This window comes from Papilio xuthus, unplaced genomic scaffold (genome assembly GCF_000836235.2).
Source record: "Papilio xuthus unplaced genomic scaffold, Pxut_1.1 DF828258.1, whole genome shotgun sequence".
NCBI classification, from domain to species: Eukaryota; Metazoa; Arthropoda; class Insecta; order Lepidoptera; family Papilionidae; genus Papilio; species Papilio xuthus.
Window position 1 is genome coordinate 2168676 of NW_013530391.1, and position 17217 is coordinate 2185892.

General features: G+C 31.2%; 1 protein-coding gene across 1 annotated transcript; it reads left to right on the top strand.

Annotated features, from left to right (window-relative positions):
- Positions 1-9946: 9946 nt before the first annotated feature.
- On the top strand, positions 9947-16536 carry LOC106113422 (uncharacterized). The gene is made up of 7 exons (XM_013306163.1): positions 9947-10045; positions 10397-10495; positions 12219-12306; positions 12913-12998; positions 14012-14119; positions 15665-15724; positions 16327-16536. Exons 2-7 carry the CDS (start codon positions 10397-10399, stop codon positions 16411-16413), a joined length of 528 nt encoding a protein of 175 aa, XP_013161617.1. The 5' UTR covers positions 9947-10045; the 3' UTR covers positions 16414-16536.
- The last annotated feature ends 681 nt before the right edge of the window (positions 16537-17217 follow it).

Sequence of the window (17217 nt, forward strand, 5' to 3'; positions counted from 1 at the left end):
AAGGGCTATGAATTCCTTCATTAAGCTAACATTGCGCAGAGTTTTAAATGAGCTAAGTCTTAATTGTAGTCGTTTCCAGAGTAATTTTCTTTTCACTTTGGGTTCGGACATAAATTCACGCGCGCCATTTGTTCTTAATTCGTAACGATTTCTAAAGCTTTTTGTGGGCCGCCGCTGCCGTTTAAATTTATAGACGGTAATGGCAAGAGCAACTTTGAATCTAACACGTATTGTAGTTATATATAGTTAATTCTTTTATTATATGCTTAAGTAAGGAAAGGGTTAAAGAGCAATCAATCCATCATATATTAAATAGTCCCTGTTTAGCAAAACAGACATGGTAAAAAGGTGTGAGATTCTTTTCTAAAATTAACTAACATGTTTGATAATTTTGAGTAAAATGTAAATATTTTATAAGAAAACTGAAATGAAACAAGGTTATTCTTTCCAGTGTTTAATTTTTTCGCAACTCAACTGTATTTTTAGCAAAGGAAATTTGTAGCCTGACTTGCAGTAGTTAGCTCGCTCGCTTAACGACTTTTTTCTTTTTTCTCAACTTAACTGCAGTATTTAATGCCTCGTACTTTTATAACATATTCTTGACTAAATACTACACTTTTTCAAACAGTTGTTCAGTTTTAACATTTGAAAAAGTAACTCGTTATGCTTAAAAGCGGCCATATTTTTAGGAATTGAATACCCTTATTCGCTTATTTTATTACGCATCTTTAATAATAAATTTACTAATATTATAAATGTGAATGTTTGTATGTATAGATGGATGGATATTAGCTAGAACGTGTCTCGAGAACGGCTGTATGGACCTCGCTTAAATTTGGCTTATATGTAGAACATGGTCTGGAAGTACACATAAGCTAATAATTAAGTTTTTTAATACCACGCAGACTGCTAGTTTTACATTTCATCCTTTTGCTGATTAAAACCTTGTCAATTTAGATGATTTGACAGTCAATTCAAATCTAACAATTGAATGTTTGATTTGAGATTAAATATTAATCAAAATTCAAGATAGATGGGAGAACGTCTTCATCTATTGAAATTACAATTACTTAAGATATCTATAGCCTCGAATATCTTTGGCAGATGTTCATTTGTATGGAATAAAGGTTAAATCTAATAATACTAATAATTAATTGAAATCCGAGAACTCCGATTGATTAGTAACACTTCTTGAATTAGCTCAAACTGTACTCCGGACTCTGAACTCGACTTGTTAATACAGGATTAAATAGATTTCAAATTACATTTTGAATTTAAATTAATTTTATAATCGAATGTTAGACATTATTTTACCGATTAAATGTTTATTTTTATTCAATAATCACTTAAAATAACACAAACTAAAATGTCGTTGCGTAAACTATTCAATTTGTAAATAAAAATAACAAACAACGCCATTGTTATTCGTCTCGTTTCCACTCGAATGTTGTGGCAAAATTTCAGTGAACGTGACCGCTTTTATAATATATATCAAGATCACTTGTATTTTTATTATTATACATTGGTATGTGAATAAGCCTTGTTTTCACTAAATTAAATTAAAAAATTGACTATACAATTTTCAGGAAACATTCCGTATTTGTAAGGACGTTAATAAATCAACAGTACAAAAATCCAAAAAAAAAAAGATAAAAAAATCAACAGAAAAAATTATCACCGTGTTATTTTTTAAACTAATATTACATTTCAGTAGTGACGTAACGATCGATAAGAATTATACAGAATTCTATATTTAAATAAATAACTTTAAAGTTTGAATTAACAAGTGAAATAAATGACGATTTTATGACGATGACGACGAATTTAAGCGAATTACAATTTAAAATGATTTAAACATTTAAAATTCGGTCACATACGAAATAAGTGGTTTGCATTTGCGGTTCTGACTATACCAGAATATTTGGCACGCGAAAGGGTTGAGTACAATTAACCTTTGTGGTTATACTATGCGTAATTTCAATATGCTAATGTTGGTTTTCCCTGAGCAAGGTATTGTGATCCTAATAAATATGCAATACCGTTCGAATCAAACCAGACGGTGTCCCAAATGTTAATCGTACCTTTCCAAAATCATTATTCAAAAATTGAATTATGAAAAAAAATACATACAAAACAAAATACTATGATAATGTAACATCTATTTAATCCATCCCACCGATCCAAACTCTAATCCATTGATCGACGTCCATGTTGTGTTGTAGACAATATTTAAAAGCGATATTTATTATTTTAGCTTGATATAAATCTTTTTACAGTCTTAATAAGCAAAGCCTTACTATTGCTCATAAAAATAGCAATATTCATTTGTATCTAAATTGTAAAGTTTATACTATAGGAGAATAACTTGTACATAAAAAAAATTAGTTTGATCAAGTCTACAAAATATGTCGTCTTGTAACTCCGTAAGCAGAACTAATATTGATATTCATTAAATTAATTTGACTATCTGTTAAAGTTAGTAAAGGTGTAGGGTTAGAAAGCGACGCCTATGAAAATGTAAACGAAATTCGACAATTTATAGGTTGACAAGTATTGGTAACGAGGGCAACTGGGATCTGGTCAGGTATGCGGCCGCTAACAAGCTACGAGATTTACTCCGAGAAGGGTCCGCAATTAATCATTTTGGATCGTACACAATCGGAATATTCCAACAGCTTACCAAATCCTGATAAATATCGTCCGCGACTCCGTCTGCGCGGTATTGAATAATAATTAGTAAGAAGTCTTAGTTATTTCACTTCGACTATTTCCTACGTCTGTGTCAAATTTCAACGAGATCCGTTAAACTGATCTGGAGACATATTGTAACAAACATTCATCCATCCCAACTTTCGTATATAATATTAAAATTTATTTCTACCATTACTGCTTTTCTCATTATTTCCTTGAAATAACGTGTAATTACAAAAGTTAAATATAAAATTAATGTAGCTTTTATCCGTATTTGTGAAGAATATTCTGATCTAAATCATTTTCAACAAAAAAAAACTCTATGTAGATAGATACCTCGTATAAACCATTACCGTAACTTATCGTAACGTATATAGAATAAACCATTGCTTGGACACGATCCTGACTAATATGAAGTTGTGATTTGGTCAGAGCATAGTATGCGTTGGTTAATCATTGCTCTTAGGTAATACGTTAATAACGTTATTCTATCTAGTAGACCCTCACGTTAAACTTGTAGGTGTAATAAGTTTCAAATCCAATTGGAATTTCTAGTGCGACACAATTAGTGCTGAGCTTAGAACAGATCCTGACCTACTTTGCGTTGTAGTTTGTTGGAATTAGGCGAGACATTAATTTAACCAACGACGACAGGAACTGATAACACACGTGGCAACTAAGCTTCCGTCACATAATTCTATTATTCCTCCAAGGTAACGTGATTTAGTAAATTTACAGCAGTCCAGGTGACACTTGAATTCAAATATATTTGAAGGTTAGAAATTACTTTACAAAGGTTAAACTTATTATTTATAATACTTTGTAAAGAAAAATAATATTAGTTTTCACATAAATAATATATCAAACACAAATAAATGGAAAATAAATCGGGTTTTTATACCAAAATCTACAATAGAAATATGAGTGCATTTTATATCTTAGTCACGTTTTTGAAAATTTCGTTATATCGCTTTGATTGAAATCGTGACAAGATTTTATTGGGATGTTTTATTTGTAAAATATTTTTGTAATTTATCTACTTTGTATGATATCTGTACATACCTGTACCAAAACAATTTGTTTGTGGTAGTGGAAACGCGTCAGCTGCATCTTAGTTTTATTGAAATATTGAACCACCTTCTTGCCAAGGGGGCTTTTTATTACATACGTTCTTTAAAAACCGTGGAGTATTGTCAAGAATAATATAAAGAAACTGGCATTATAAAAAGCACGGAGTGTTTTTTTTTTTAAAAGAAAAAATCCTTCGAAGACGATGTCTGAACAATAATGATAACGGAGAACAAAAAGCAAAAAACAAACTTATCTTGAACAAGAATGCCTGCCCGGATCCTTTTTGTTTAGAGTTAGTTGCGTAACTCACTTTATTCTCATGATACCAATATCATCTGTAAAGTTTTGACAGACGTCAGATGTGAACAATGAAAAACAAAGCTTTGAAAACCATAAGACAGTTTTTGGAAAACATTGTTTAAAAATTAAAAAATCGCGACATAATTTAGAATTAACCTTTAATTTGTTGGAATTTGTAAGTTAGGTTAATCTTTAAGTTACGTAAATACTAAGTTTTTCTATATTATAATAATATTAGAAAAGGAAATAATTGTTTGTTAGTTGGCATTGAATAGGCTCAGAAACTACTCAACCAATTCGAAACATTGATTAACGTTGGCGGACATAGGCTATGTCGTTTAAATTCCACGCAGATGAAGTCACAAGCAACTGGTAGTTACTTATAAAATGCAACATAAATCAAAGTTTGCGAAGGCATTTGTAAAAGTTATTGCCAAAAATCCATTTCCACAAAACACAAAAAAAAACCGGAGCTCTGTCAACAGCGGGTATATTTTATTCGCTTACAACTGTTTTATTGCGCTGACCGTGAAAATATTGCTAATTATAAACAACCCCTCGCTAACTACATTATGGCTCGACCTTAATAGCCCCCCCCCCCCAACGCCCTCCCCGTCCATAATAGATCAGAATAGCTTTAATCAATGCAGTAAGGGCGCCCTTGTGTGGACTTAATGGCAAATAAAATAGCCCTAGCGACTATGTCATGTGTCTGCTCTTTCCCAGATAAGTGAAAAAGGTAGCTTGTTTGGATAATCTTGTTTTTTACATGTTACATTATGAATCCATACTAATATTATAAAAGCGCAAGAGTTTGTTTGTTTGTTTGATTGATTAAACGCGCTAATCTCAGGAACTACTGGTCCGATTTGACAAATTCTTTTTTAGTTGGATAGTCCATTCATAGAGGAAGGTTTTAGGCTATAAAACATTACGCTGCGACCGACAGTTTTGTTTTTAATTGAGGGCGAACGGAGTCGCAGGCGACAGCTTGTTATAGATATAATATAAATGCGAATATTTAGATGGATGAATGGTTGTTTATTTGAAGGTCTCTCCATAACGGCCCAACGGATCTTTATGAAATTCGGCATGGATGTAAAATATAGTCTGGAAGAACACATAGGCTACTTCTTAATTTTTTTTTAATTCCGCGCGTTGGGTGAGCCGCGGGCGATAGTTAGTAATTTTATTGAAGTTTGGTTATTCCTGGTTAGAGATACTTACATTATATATCTTTCATTAAATAACATTTATGATTTCTAATTCATACAGTACGGTTCAGAATGAAATTAATACAAGCTTCGTAGGACAATTCTCCAATGAAATTTATTCTGTAATAAGTAATCTTGAAACATAAAATAACTACTTTGTAAAAAAAAGTAAATCCGATTAGAATTTTTTATAACTTTTTATCACGTTATATGAGAAAATATTTATTTATTGTTATTAAATGTTTGAAATAGCTTACGCGACTATGAAATCTTAAAGTAGTTTCTGCCAAGATTGTGTCTGGAAAAAAGCTTTTGTTATTTCCAGCACATTTCATTTGTTACATTTCATAGCGGCTGCATTCCTGCGTTGTGATAGACGTCTCGATGTTATTAACTTCTTATGTAACGGTCTACTATTTTCTCTTTTTATTGTTGTTTTTTTTATATTAAAAAAAGGAATGTATTTAGCATTGGGTAATCTTGACACAAGCACTTTTTGGAGAAACAATTAAAATAAAACAATTAAGAACGCTCAATATTCTTGACAAGACTTGGTATAAATTGGTTCAACATCGTAAGCTTTAGAAGCATCAAAATCCAATGTTAATGGTTACGTACGGACGTACGATCATGTGTTCAAAGGTTCGAATCCCTGGTATTTAAATATCGTTAGTATTCAAATATTTAATCATTTGACATATTCATTAGTAAGTCAAAGACATCGTTATTCGTTCAGATTTTCACCGCGACATATTGAAACCATCAAGACGTACGTGAAGAGTTCCAAAGTCTTAACTTTTTCATTGACATCGTTTATGTATTAACATAAATTTACTTACTCGTACATTTAACAAATCAAACTGGAAAATAAATTATTTTATATTTATATTTTTTACTACCAATAATGTTATACAAAGCAAAGTATCAATAAAATCGGAACTCTATGAATCGCGTAATAATTAAACCTGAGGAATAACGAACGTATTCATGTATTTCTATTTGAAAACGTTATAAAACCAAAGCGAACATGATTCAATATACGTATAAATTGTATCATTCACTCATGCTCACAATTATTTAGAAAAAATTTAAATTTATTTAAACTGAACTCAATTTTTTCACGCGACTTCATCCGTGCATAATAAAAAAACAGAATGGATAGTAAGTACTATATATTATTTTAAAACAATGTTCTATACCTGTGTCTTTGAATAAGATATGCAGAACAGTCGTAGATTTATCGAGTAAATAAGTTAATCAAACGTATCCGGGAACCGCATACATTTCCGAGTAGTCTATATGTTATTCCATACTACGTTCTACATGTATACCAAATTTCGTTATGATCTTACTGTTCTAGAGATACCTAGTTGCAAAGGCCGGCAACGTATCTGCGGTACCTCTGGTCTTGCAGATTTCTATGGGCGTCGATGAACACCCCGGTGTTCCAAAAAAAAAACATTTGCATGTATTTCTATCTACTAAGTTAAAAGCTTACTATACTTTTACGTTTAAATATTATGAATTAATATTTTTTTTATATGATACGGTGGCAAACGAGCGAGCGGCCACCCGAAATCGCTGAAATAGTAAAGTGACCGCTGCCCATAGACATACGCAGTCGTATATGCGTTGCCTACCTTTAATCGACGGAGTAGAGGATGCACAGGAAGAAAATATCTTCCCTTTCCTTGCATCCTCTCATCCGGAAAGTCCAGTTCCACTTTTCATCCTTTCCTTATAAAGAAAAGGATGGGAAGGGAAAGAGGACTAAATTAGGCATTATAATAATATGCATTGTATTTTTTTTAAAGCATAAGTTGAAATATATAAGGGAAATAATTTAATCAACAACAGCGAGTTGGGGCCACATTTCATGTTGATTATATAAATGGACCGCTCCACCACCTAATGTATAATTTGTCTGCGTCGTATTCCATGTTCCGGCGCTTTGTTACCTTCATATGCCTTTTGCTTTATATGTGAATATATTTATACTATTGTTGTTTAGTAAATTTTAATAATTTGAAGGTGTAGAAAATTAACCCAGATAATAAATATTTATACAAAACTTTATAAACAATTAATTATAAATCTCGAGAAATAATTAATCAATTTAATTAGTCTATAAAGTAGTAAATTCTTTCGTTGAAAGTGAAACCTAATTTTTAAATTGTGCGTATAACTGCAATAAAAAGAGGTAATTAGTAAGTTAGAATATTGTTTGATTTACGTTAAAATATATTTATATATTTTAAATATAAAAACATTTTATTTCAATTAAAAAACTCTTTGAAAGTGTCACCTATGCGTAATAAAGTTTAGTTAGATAAGTTGCGACATTGATAAATTGCTTGTTAGCTAACGGTAGGATCCTATCAGTTCAGGAAGTTACAGCGATGACCTTGAGCTTCCTATCCTTTTACTGTCGAATTATACGAATCCTTGTAACGTATTGAGATAAAAAAATTATAAATATTTTACTTTACATTTTACTAAACATTTGGATGGATAGATGTTTGTTCGAAAGTATCTCCAGAATCGCTTAGTTTGGCATAGTTGTATGGTAGATAGATACAATATAAATATTTTAATTCCGCCCGGACAGAGCCGCGGGCGACAGCTATACACTGTAATATCTTGAAGCGATATACTGTAAATTTACTTTGTTTTAAATTATTCTAGCTGAAATACATGTAAATTTTTTATTGAGGAGAACTTTTAAAAAGCGACTTTGACACTAACAAGATTAGTCGTTTGATTCCAGTTCAGTGAGCAATTGCTCGAGTTCGCTTTGCCCTTGTTAACTGTGAAAGTTACAAGTGTCAACAAAACACGTCTAACGTGACACGGCGATGTTATCTAAAACTAGTTGGGACACAAATGGCTTGGGAATTAACATTTGTTTTATCCTTTATTCTTATTTATAAAAATAAAAAACTTTTAACACCACGTTCATTTGCAAGTAAATAAACCAAACTTCAGACATACGAGTATCTTTGAATTTCCTCCCAGATATATGCAGGTTGCATCATGATGTTTTCCTTCACCGTAAGAACGTCGGATAAATGTGATACATATGTGAATCAAAAATCTAAAAACACATTGGTACAAAGATTCGAATCCAAGACCTGCAAGTCAAGTGCTTTAACAATAAAGCCATAGACGTTCAAGAAAAAAATGTTATCTAAATATTTACATATTCAACATATTTAAGTACTAATAGAAATTTTCAAAATTCATAAAAGGTTATTATTTATTACCTAACGTACCTTTATCATTGATCCTAAGTATCTTAAGATAGCTTAAAGGGAAACTACAAATTGTTAGAGGTCGAATTTACATTTGACCTCTTTTTGTCAGACTAAACTCGGTCCATAATGAAATGGCGGACAAACCAGACCGCCATCTGAATTGTAAATGTTATTATTTCCGTACCGTCTTCCTTTACTAAAGTTTTACTGTCCGCTCTCTTAAATCTTTTGGAAGTACGATAGAGTATATATCTACCTATAATACTATTATATGATTGAAAAATTTCAAAGTACTTAAACGAAATTTTGCAGGTGAGATATTTTAATATATTTATAGATTTGAATTTTAAAGGAAAATGATCACGTTTGATAATATTCCTATGCAAGAGAAGCTTTACCAAACTAAAGCTTAAAAAATTGGCCAATTTCCCTAGTCATATTTTTTTTATTTTGGTAATTGTGTTTCTATTCAATTCAGAAACAACATACAACCTTATGTAAAACGTTAATTACATGTAAGCTATAATTTTCAAGCACATAACAGTTTTTAACCTTGTCCTTTAATAATATTCACGTGACAAAAATATTTTAAATGGCTGTATAATTTAAATTCGTCAACATTATTTCGTGCCCTACATTTGACAACGCACCTGTCCTACTTTCATTAATTTCAATTGTTAAATACGATATATTTGTGTGAGTAAATTAACAAGTAAAATTTAAGTAAGCCCTTTTTTATAATTTTCTATTTTGTTTTTACTTTAATTGATCACTGCTTTTATATTTATGTTAAACTAGATGTTTTAAGCACATATGTACACAATTTTTTAACGTTTATATATTTTTGTTGAATAAAAAGTAAGTATATTAGCATCACAGTTAATTGTAATTAAAGTTCTAACGAGTGTCGCATCGCATCTGCTAATTAATCTAAGGAGATTAGTCACCAAGACGACCGCGCCCGCCTCCCTACTTATTTATAATTATTTGCGAAATAATCTGAATAAAGTTTAGTAGGATTTAATTTTGAATATCAGTGGATTATTATATTAATTAATATAAAAAATATTATTAATTACTGTATACACAGATTTGTTATAATGATATGTAAGTGTATTCCTTAATTAATATTTAAAGCATATAGATAAACAAAGTAAAAAAAAATTTTTTGTACTTAACTTTTTTGAAATTCATTTAAATATAATAATATTGAATTCAGCATTATTTATAAATGTTAAAGTCGCATATATAGGTGTGATATTGGACTCTTCGAGCTATTTAATAGATTTTAATATTAAGACTAAAGTTAAATCTGTCTCAATATATTACTTATATTAGTGCATTTGCGTTGAAGGCAGCTCTACACGGTATTGTTGTGAGGTATCAGTCAGTAAGTCCGCAACCGCGCTACGAGAGGCACGTCTACGGCGTAGCCAGCGGCTACGAAAGTAAACAAATGTGACGCGATCGCTTCAAAATTAATTTGATTTATGAAGGGAAAGCTGTATTAACAAGGTATAATTTAAAACGTTTAGCATTACTATATAATTAAGTCGAGAGTCGTATGTTATATACATAAAAAAGACATTTTATGAACTTTATGATTTCTCTTTATTTGTACACACTTGATTTCTGAGTTTGTTTAATAATTGCTATTTTCCATTCATTTTTGTCGTTTTTAAAGTTCCGTACCTCATAGGAAAAAGCGAAACCCTTATAAGATCACTTTGTTTTGGATAGTTTCAGTTTTTAATTATTTTAACAAAATCATATGAAAGTAATTTTCATCCTGTCTTAACGTCATATGACTTCAAAGTAATATGAATTTTAAACGTAATAAAAGTGCCTGTGATTTATATTTGTTAGATGAAAGCGTGGACCGCACACGAACAAGACACGTCTCTATCATGCTGTCGAACATTACACGTGAAGCATGCTGCATATGCCAGTGCACTCTACACCTTGGTAAGTAAGCGTATAATATATTTAATTTTATTTATTTTTCCACTGATTGACCCATACGTTGCAATGTGAAATAATTAATATTACAACATACTATACATATGCAGTGCAGTAATTTTATGTTAAATGATTTAGAATTTGTAAATTAATTAAGAAAAAGATAAAAGATTGTATGCTTTGAAAAACGTATAGTTCGTATTTTTAGAAGATATTTCTGTCGTATTCCAGTTATTAAGTAGTAACGTTTTATTAAACCTCTTTAGTAAACAAGCCTTCTTATACAATTTCCAAATTAAACTATCAAAAACATATACATAAGTAAAAAATTAAAAAATTAAATAAACAGTATCTGTTAAGTTTCTAAAACCAGACGGGATTAAGTAAATAAATTGCAGACTTAACTTTTCACACCGAAATTGTTCCCATTTGAATAATTACAGCTCCGGGATTTCTGTAATTACAGCAAAGTGCATTCTGGGGAATGCACTTACTTTAAGTTACAAATTTCAAACTTCAAGCAAAGTTTGAAGTCGCACCCGAACGTAGAGATGGCAATCCACGCCGAAACTATAAGAGGTTTGGTTAACTTAGCCTCTATAAATGAATTCTATACTAAGTTATAACTTAAATATTAATTTTCAATGAGTTATACAAAGTTTCTTTGGAAAACAAAAACTTTATCATTCAAATGAAAACAAATATTATTATTAAACAGATAAAGACGTAATAAAGTTCGAAATTTTAATAACTTGCTTACATTAATATATTTAGATATTAAAAAAATTAAAAGATATTTATATTAAAAAAAACAAGCAACACTTTTACAAAGTAAAATTAAACTGCAAATAAATATAATGCTTGTTTGTCACTTATTAATGTCTATAAAACCTTCAAGAGCGTCGGTGGTGCAAAGGTCAAGCACTTGTCTTGCAATCTGCTGATCCTGGTTTCAAATCCCGCCATGTACCAATGTGCTTTTCGATTTCCGATTTACATATGTACATTTAATCGGCGTTCTTACGGTGAAGGAAAACATCGTGACGCAACTTGCACATATCTGAGAAGAAGTTCAAAGATATGTGTAAAGTCAACCACCACTTGGCCAGCGTAGTTGACTATGGCCTAGTCACCCCTAACTTAGGGTAGGCTCCGAGCCCTTTGGTGGGGACATATAGTGAGCTGACGATGGTGAAAACCTTCAAAATAATTATTATTGTTGCTCACTTCACGGCAATGACTGCTGCAAACAATTAGAATATAAACCATAAAAACGTATGTAGGTATATTATAGGTATTATTATATTCATAATATTGTCTTAAAAAGTTACCATTATATTTTATCTGTATAAACATGGAATTGAGATTTTTATTCTTTAAAAGCATAATTTAAACTTTTATTTGTCATTTTCCATTTTGATTCAGACCGCTTGAATTTATATCGTTGAAGTGAGAACACTCACACGATAGTGCACTTAAAATCCGTCCACGTTCATTTTCCCGGATTATCTTTGCCAATTCTCTTTTTATTTTCAGTTGTATGCTATTTTTTTCACTGCGACAAGATGAAAAGCTCTCCTATTTGTTGGAAATTAAACTTATATCAGTTTTAATAACTCTGATTTCTAACAATCTATATCACAACTAATTTTGAGATGTTTACGATATCTAATTAGTGTATTGAGTAATAGTTCTTATGACATAATAATAACAAGGTTTATTTTTGCAGAATATATCGATACTAGTGGTGCTATTGTACAGCTGGAGGATCGGAGTCAACGCGAAAAGATATAAGGAACTAGACGATGTTTATTACGGTTAGAATTAACTTTATATTAGTTTACCGAGAATTTTAAGTGGAGTAACACATGTTAATTATTGCTATCTCTGTTTGTTCAAAGAGAATGAGAGGGATGGTATTATCTTTGTTAAACATTTGTTACGTCTCTGCAAAATTTCCGTGTCTTCTAAATCACTCTTAATATTATTTTAAATTTACATTAGTAGATATTTCACAATAATATAGTTAAAATTTCCAAATAAATTCTTGAAAATATATATACAACTTGCTTTTATTTAATTTATCGTTCTTTTAAAATATTGTTTTTAAAAGACCCACGAAACGAAACCTTTTATTGATGCCGAGCCATTTTACAAGACAGGGGTGTATTTATTATTCCGTTGGGATGAAATTAATTGAGTCGTGTTGTGGCGCGTCAATCAATCCCCTGTCAAATATAATAATTGAGTCGCTCCAGAGTATACAAATTCTCCTCTGTTCAATATATTTTTGTAGAAGTCCTTATTGTTTGAGATCTTAAAAGCAACTCATTTTAATAAAGTATTCGATAGTAAAAGCAGTTCCTTATTTTAATATTATTTAAATATTTTATAATAATTCTTATGAGAAATTTTTGTTTCAGGTGTACAGATAGCATATTTTGCAATAATAGGAACACAGATGTTGATGATTTTACTAAGCATCTTTCTCTTTTATGGAATCTACAAAGTAAGCGTTTTTACATTATTATTCCTACCAGGCGAATAGACTGTAAAAGAGTAAACTTCCTTGATATTAATTCAATTGCTTCTCTCTTCAGTTACAATCAAGTTAAGTGAGACTCCACACTCCACTCCACACTGGTGGAAGCCGATGGCATTTTATCATTCCACATTTAACATTCCCTTTACAATATCTACTTATACTATTATAACTAAACGAGAATTATTATGATACTAACTACAGTCCTACCTGGATGAGTGAAATTCCAAGAGATGATGATATTTTTCTCTATCTCGCTTATGGAAGTCCTCCGTCAAGAGCAGACAATGACTCTCGCTTATAAAGATTTCTCACTTATCCAGGTTCGACAGTATAGGTGTAGATACTAGTGACATCTATATTGGCACATATTGACATCCCTTACATTTTAATTAAATAAAACAGAGACAGCAACATATACAAGGTCACGAAAGTCGAAATCCGTAAACGTAAGAGAAACATTCTTCTTTCGCTTTGCACTCCTTATAAGGAAAGGATGGTATATGGAAGTAAATTTTTCGCATGCGGGGATGCTTGGGAAGGGAAAATATTATCTTTCTGTACATCCTCCGTTGTTAGACAAGCATATGCAATCGCGTATATCTATGGGCAACTGTCGCTTCGCTATTTCAGGTGGCTCGTTTGCCACCTTATAATAAACATAAAAAATATTTAAAGAATAACGATGCTTCTAAAGCAGTCGTAAAGTTCAATGCCTATATTCGATATTTATGAGTATGATATGTCGTTATATTAGAGCTGAGATGAAATGCCTTATTTCCAGTAATTGGCCCTCAACTGTCGTTATTCATCGTACGTTATAATCCAACGGTTTATCGCAAATTGACAATCTTCGATTTATGTTACGAGAATATTACTATGTTATTATTTTTTTACTTACAGAAATATATAGCTTTTAATCGTTTATCGAATGTATTTTGTGTTTTTATTATAAATATGCATATTTAATATTTTTTAAGGAAAACATAGCATTCTTGGTGCCGTGGGTTGTTGGTTGCATGACATTCATGGCTTTGGAGTCAATGGCTATGGTATACTCTAATATTCTTAGAGATCACGTTAATAAGGTAAGAAGTTTATCTTTCTAATATTATATATGCGAATGTTTGAATGGATGGATGTTTCTTTAAAGTTAACTCGGGAACAACTGTATGTATCTTAATGAAATTTGGCCCAGATGTAGAGCATAGTCTGGAAGAATACATAGGCTAATATTTTTTTTAATACCACGCGGACGGAGTCGCGGACGACAGATAGTATACAGATATCGTTTACCACTAAATAGTGACAAATTCCGTTTCACACACTATCTAATTGCCAAATAATATAGGTAGAACTACGAGATAGAGTTACGCAAGCGTCTTTAATTTCTGAATCATGTCATCATGTTACATCAAATTTATAAAAAATCTTTAATACGATTAACAAAGTGCTCATGGACTTGTCTTTTCATCTAACGGCATTCAAACATTGACTCCTCGTGTTTACCAGAGTTAACGATATTATAAAAAGCTAAATCAACAGCACGTGTCTGCCATGTTTCTGTTAAATCAACACGTTTGCACGAACAAACGGAAACTCGACTGTTTACAATATCTGTTTTATGCAGCCACAAAACCCGTGTGACAAAAGCCTCTTTAATTAACAAAGGACTTAAATTAATAACAATTCACGGAAAACAGGTGACTTGGGGAAACAAAATACGACCGCGAAAAGTAATTATTTTTAATTAATTTACTTTTACACTCACAGATGTTAATTGGCTACTTCAGTATGATAAATTGTCACTTAAGTACTGTCTAAGTAACCATTAAGTGACTGCAGTTAATATAATATTACAAATGTGTCATTAAATTATTTAAACTGTCGTGAGACGTTATCATAAAATAATATAACAGCTAAAACACTCACGTATGTACGTGGGGTGTCGCCATCGTTACCGTTTTGGCCTTTTATATATTAATTTACATTCATGCCATAAAATATTTTGCGGTCAAAGTTTAGTTCAGGTTCCGAGATGTTAATAGTAAATACATTTTAATAAAATGAAAAAGCATTTTCAATATCTTTAAAGTGATTGATTAAAAATACAACTGCTATCTTCTATCAATAAAGTTGTAAGGGTCCTCGAAACATTTTATTAAAATAGGAACAACGGTAACGGAATTTTATTAGCACGTTTCAAGAGTTTCAGCATTTTACAAGCAATCATCTAAACAGGAAAATCCATTCAGTAATACATTATTTATTATATTATAATAAAATATGTGCATAGTGAGAATGTGTGACGTGCAATGGAGTACATATGTACACATAAAAAATTGTAAAAAACGGAAAAAAATCCAAATATGTAGTTATTTTTGGGCATGCAGACTGACTTATATTTTACATTTAAAAATAATTTGTACACAAGTACACCATTATTTAAAATAATAACCTTGAAATATTGTTCATTGAACCAAGAAATAATTATTCCACCTTGAACCTTACAAGTGCCGCCTTGAACAACAATAAAGTTCCGTGAAATCAGTACAAAGTAGACATTGAACGTAAAATCGATATATTATATTCGGTACATTGTGACTTATACATTAATATGATTTTTTTTTCAGCAATTTGATGCCATGTGTAAAGCCGAGATATCGTTCTTAATACCACGAATTCTGTTTAATGTAAGTAGTACTTACGTTCACTGGTTTCTAAAAAAGGTGACGCAGAGATATATTACGAATGACTGTTATGTATTCGATACACAATACTAAGTCTTTATCCTATTGAATGTAGGGTCAACATAACATATTTTCATCTTCCAAATCAATCATGCGTCACTTCACGTCACTCCCTTTTTTATTCCGTCACCTTCCAATCAATCTATTCCTCTCTCTTAAGCCTGTCTTTACCATACCCAAAATTCATACTTAAAGCTTTTGTTGTCATATACCATTCTTAACTCCTTACTTCTTTACTCAGCCCTATCCGAGGTCCCTTCTCGGGGGCCCTTGGATCCCTTCCATGGAGTATCCACCAAAGCAACCTAGATTGCCTGCCGGATTGTGGAGCTCTTGCTCAGGAGCCTCCCTAACCGGTAATAATATCTAAGTAACAACCCGAAATGACGCTCGTTAGGGAGCATTGGAGCCTAGTTACTTTTAAACGAGGTTTAAGCTTACCGCCATCTGCGCTCGGTCACCGTAAGCCCGATAAAGCTGTAAATAACACTCTAAAAAGCCACGCTTCGTGCCATACCCATGATAACTCTTTGTCCCTTTTTCAGTGTTTATGCATATGGTGCGTGCTGCGATTGTACCACTTATTGCGAGCTGGAGTGACTTGGAAAGGTTCTGCGCCTATAGAACTGTGACTATTACCGCCCGGCGCTAGTTTACATTCCAAATCTATGGACTCTACTGAGCGACGAGACTCCGTTGCGTGTGAATCGACTCTTTTGCTCGGAGGAATTGAAAGTGATACAGACGCAAGTTTACATTCCCTATGACGATGTATTAAGGTTTTAAGTTCAATATAATCCTAACCTTAAAAAATAATTAATTTATTAATAGGGTTTTTTGCTGTATTTTTATTTGAAAGCTGTTTAGAATGTAAATAATAAAGGCAAGTAGATTCAAATATATTTTTACATCTTTTAATATTTAAGTCGTTCTTACTCGTCTTAAATTCTGTGCATAAAAATTTCTGTACTTCTAATCCGAGATGACATTTCTAAAACTTTTTTTGTTCATCGGTGATTTTTTAAACTGTTATTTGCACCAGTTTTAAAGAAATCTTGACAAATAATTTAGAATCCATGTAAATACAAAGAAATAACGACAATAAATAAATGATGATCTTTAACTACTGATATCGTAAATATTTATTAATTTTGCAATTGTTAAAAATAAAATAATTATAAAATAGTAATTCAATTTTATCTTCTTCTATAGCACTGGAAAATAAATTCAATTGTATTAAAATCTTTCTCAGTCATTTATTAATGCATACAGATTACGTGACACAATTTTTTTTAACGTGATATCAATATACTTACAATTTATTTCATGTAAATATTATATATTATAATATTTTTATTGTACATGGTATATAACATAAAGAGATTCATACAATACACATATAACAGAGTAGTAAATATTGAATTGTTAAAACTGTT

Bases quoted from the DNA above. Each gene is read 5' to 3' on its own strand.
- LOC106113422 (XM_013306163.1), top strand. From the start codon at position 10,397: ATGAAAGCGTGGACCGCACACGAACAAGACACGTCTCTATCATGCTGT. The intron at 12,307-12,912 runs GTTAGAATTAAC...TTTTTGTTTCAG, and splicing joins ACTAGACGATGTTTATTACG to GTGTACAGATAGCATATTTT. The intron at 14,120-15,664 runs GTAAGAAGTTTA...TTTTTTTTTCAG, and splicing joins TTAGAGATCACGTTAATAAG to CAATTTGATGCCATGTGTAA.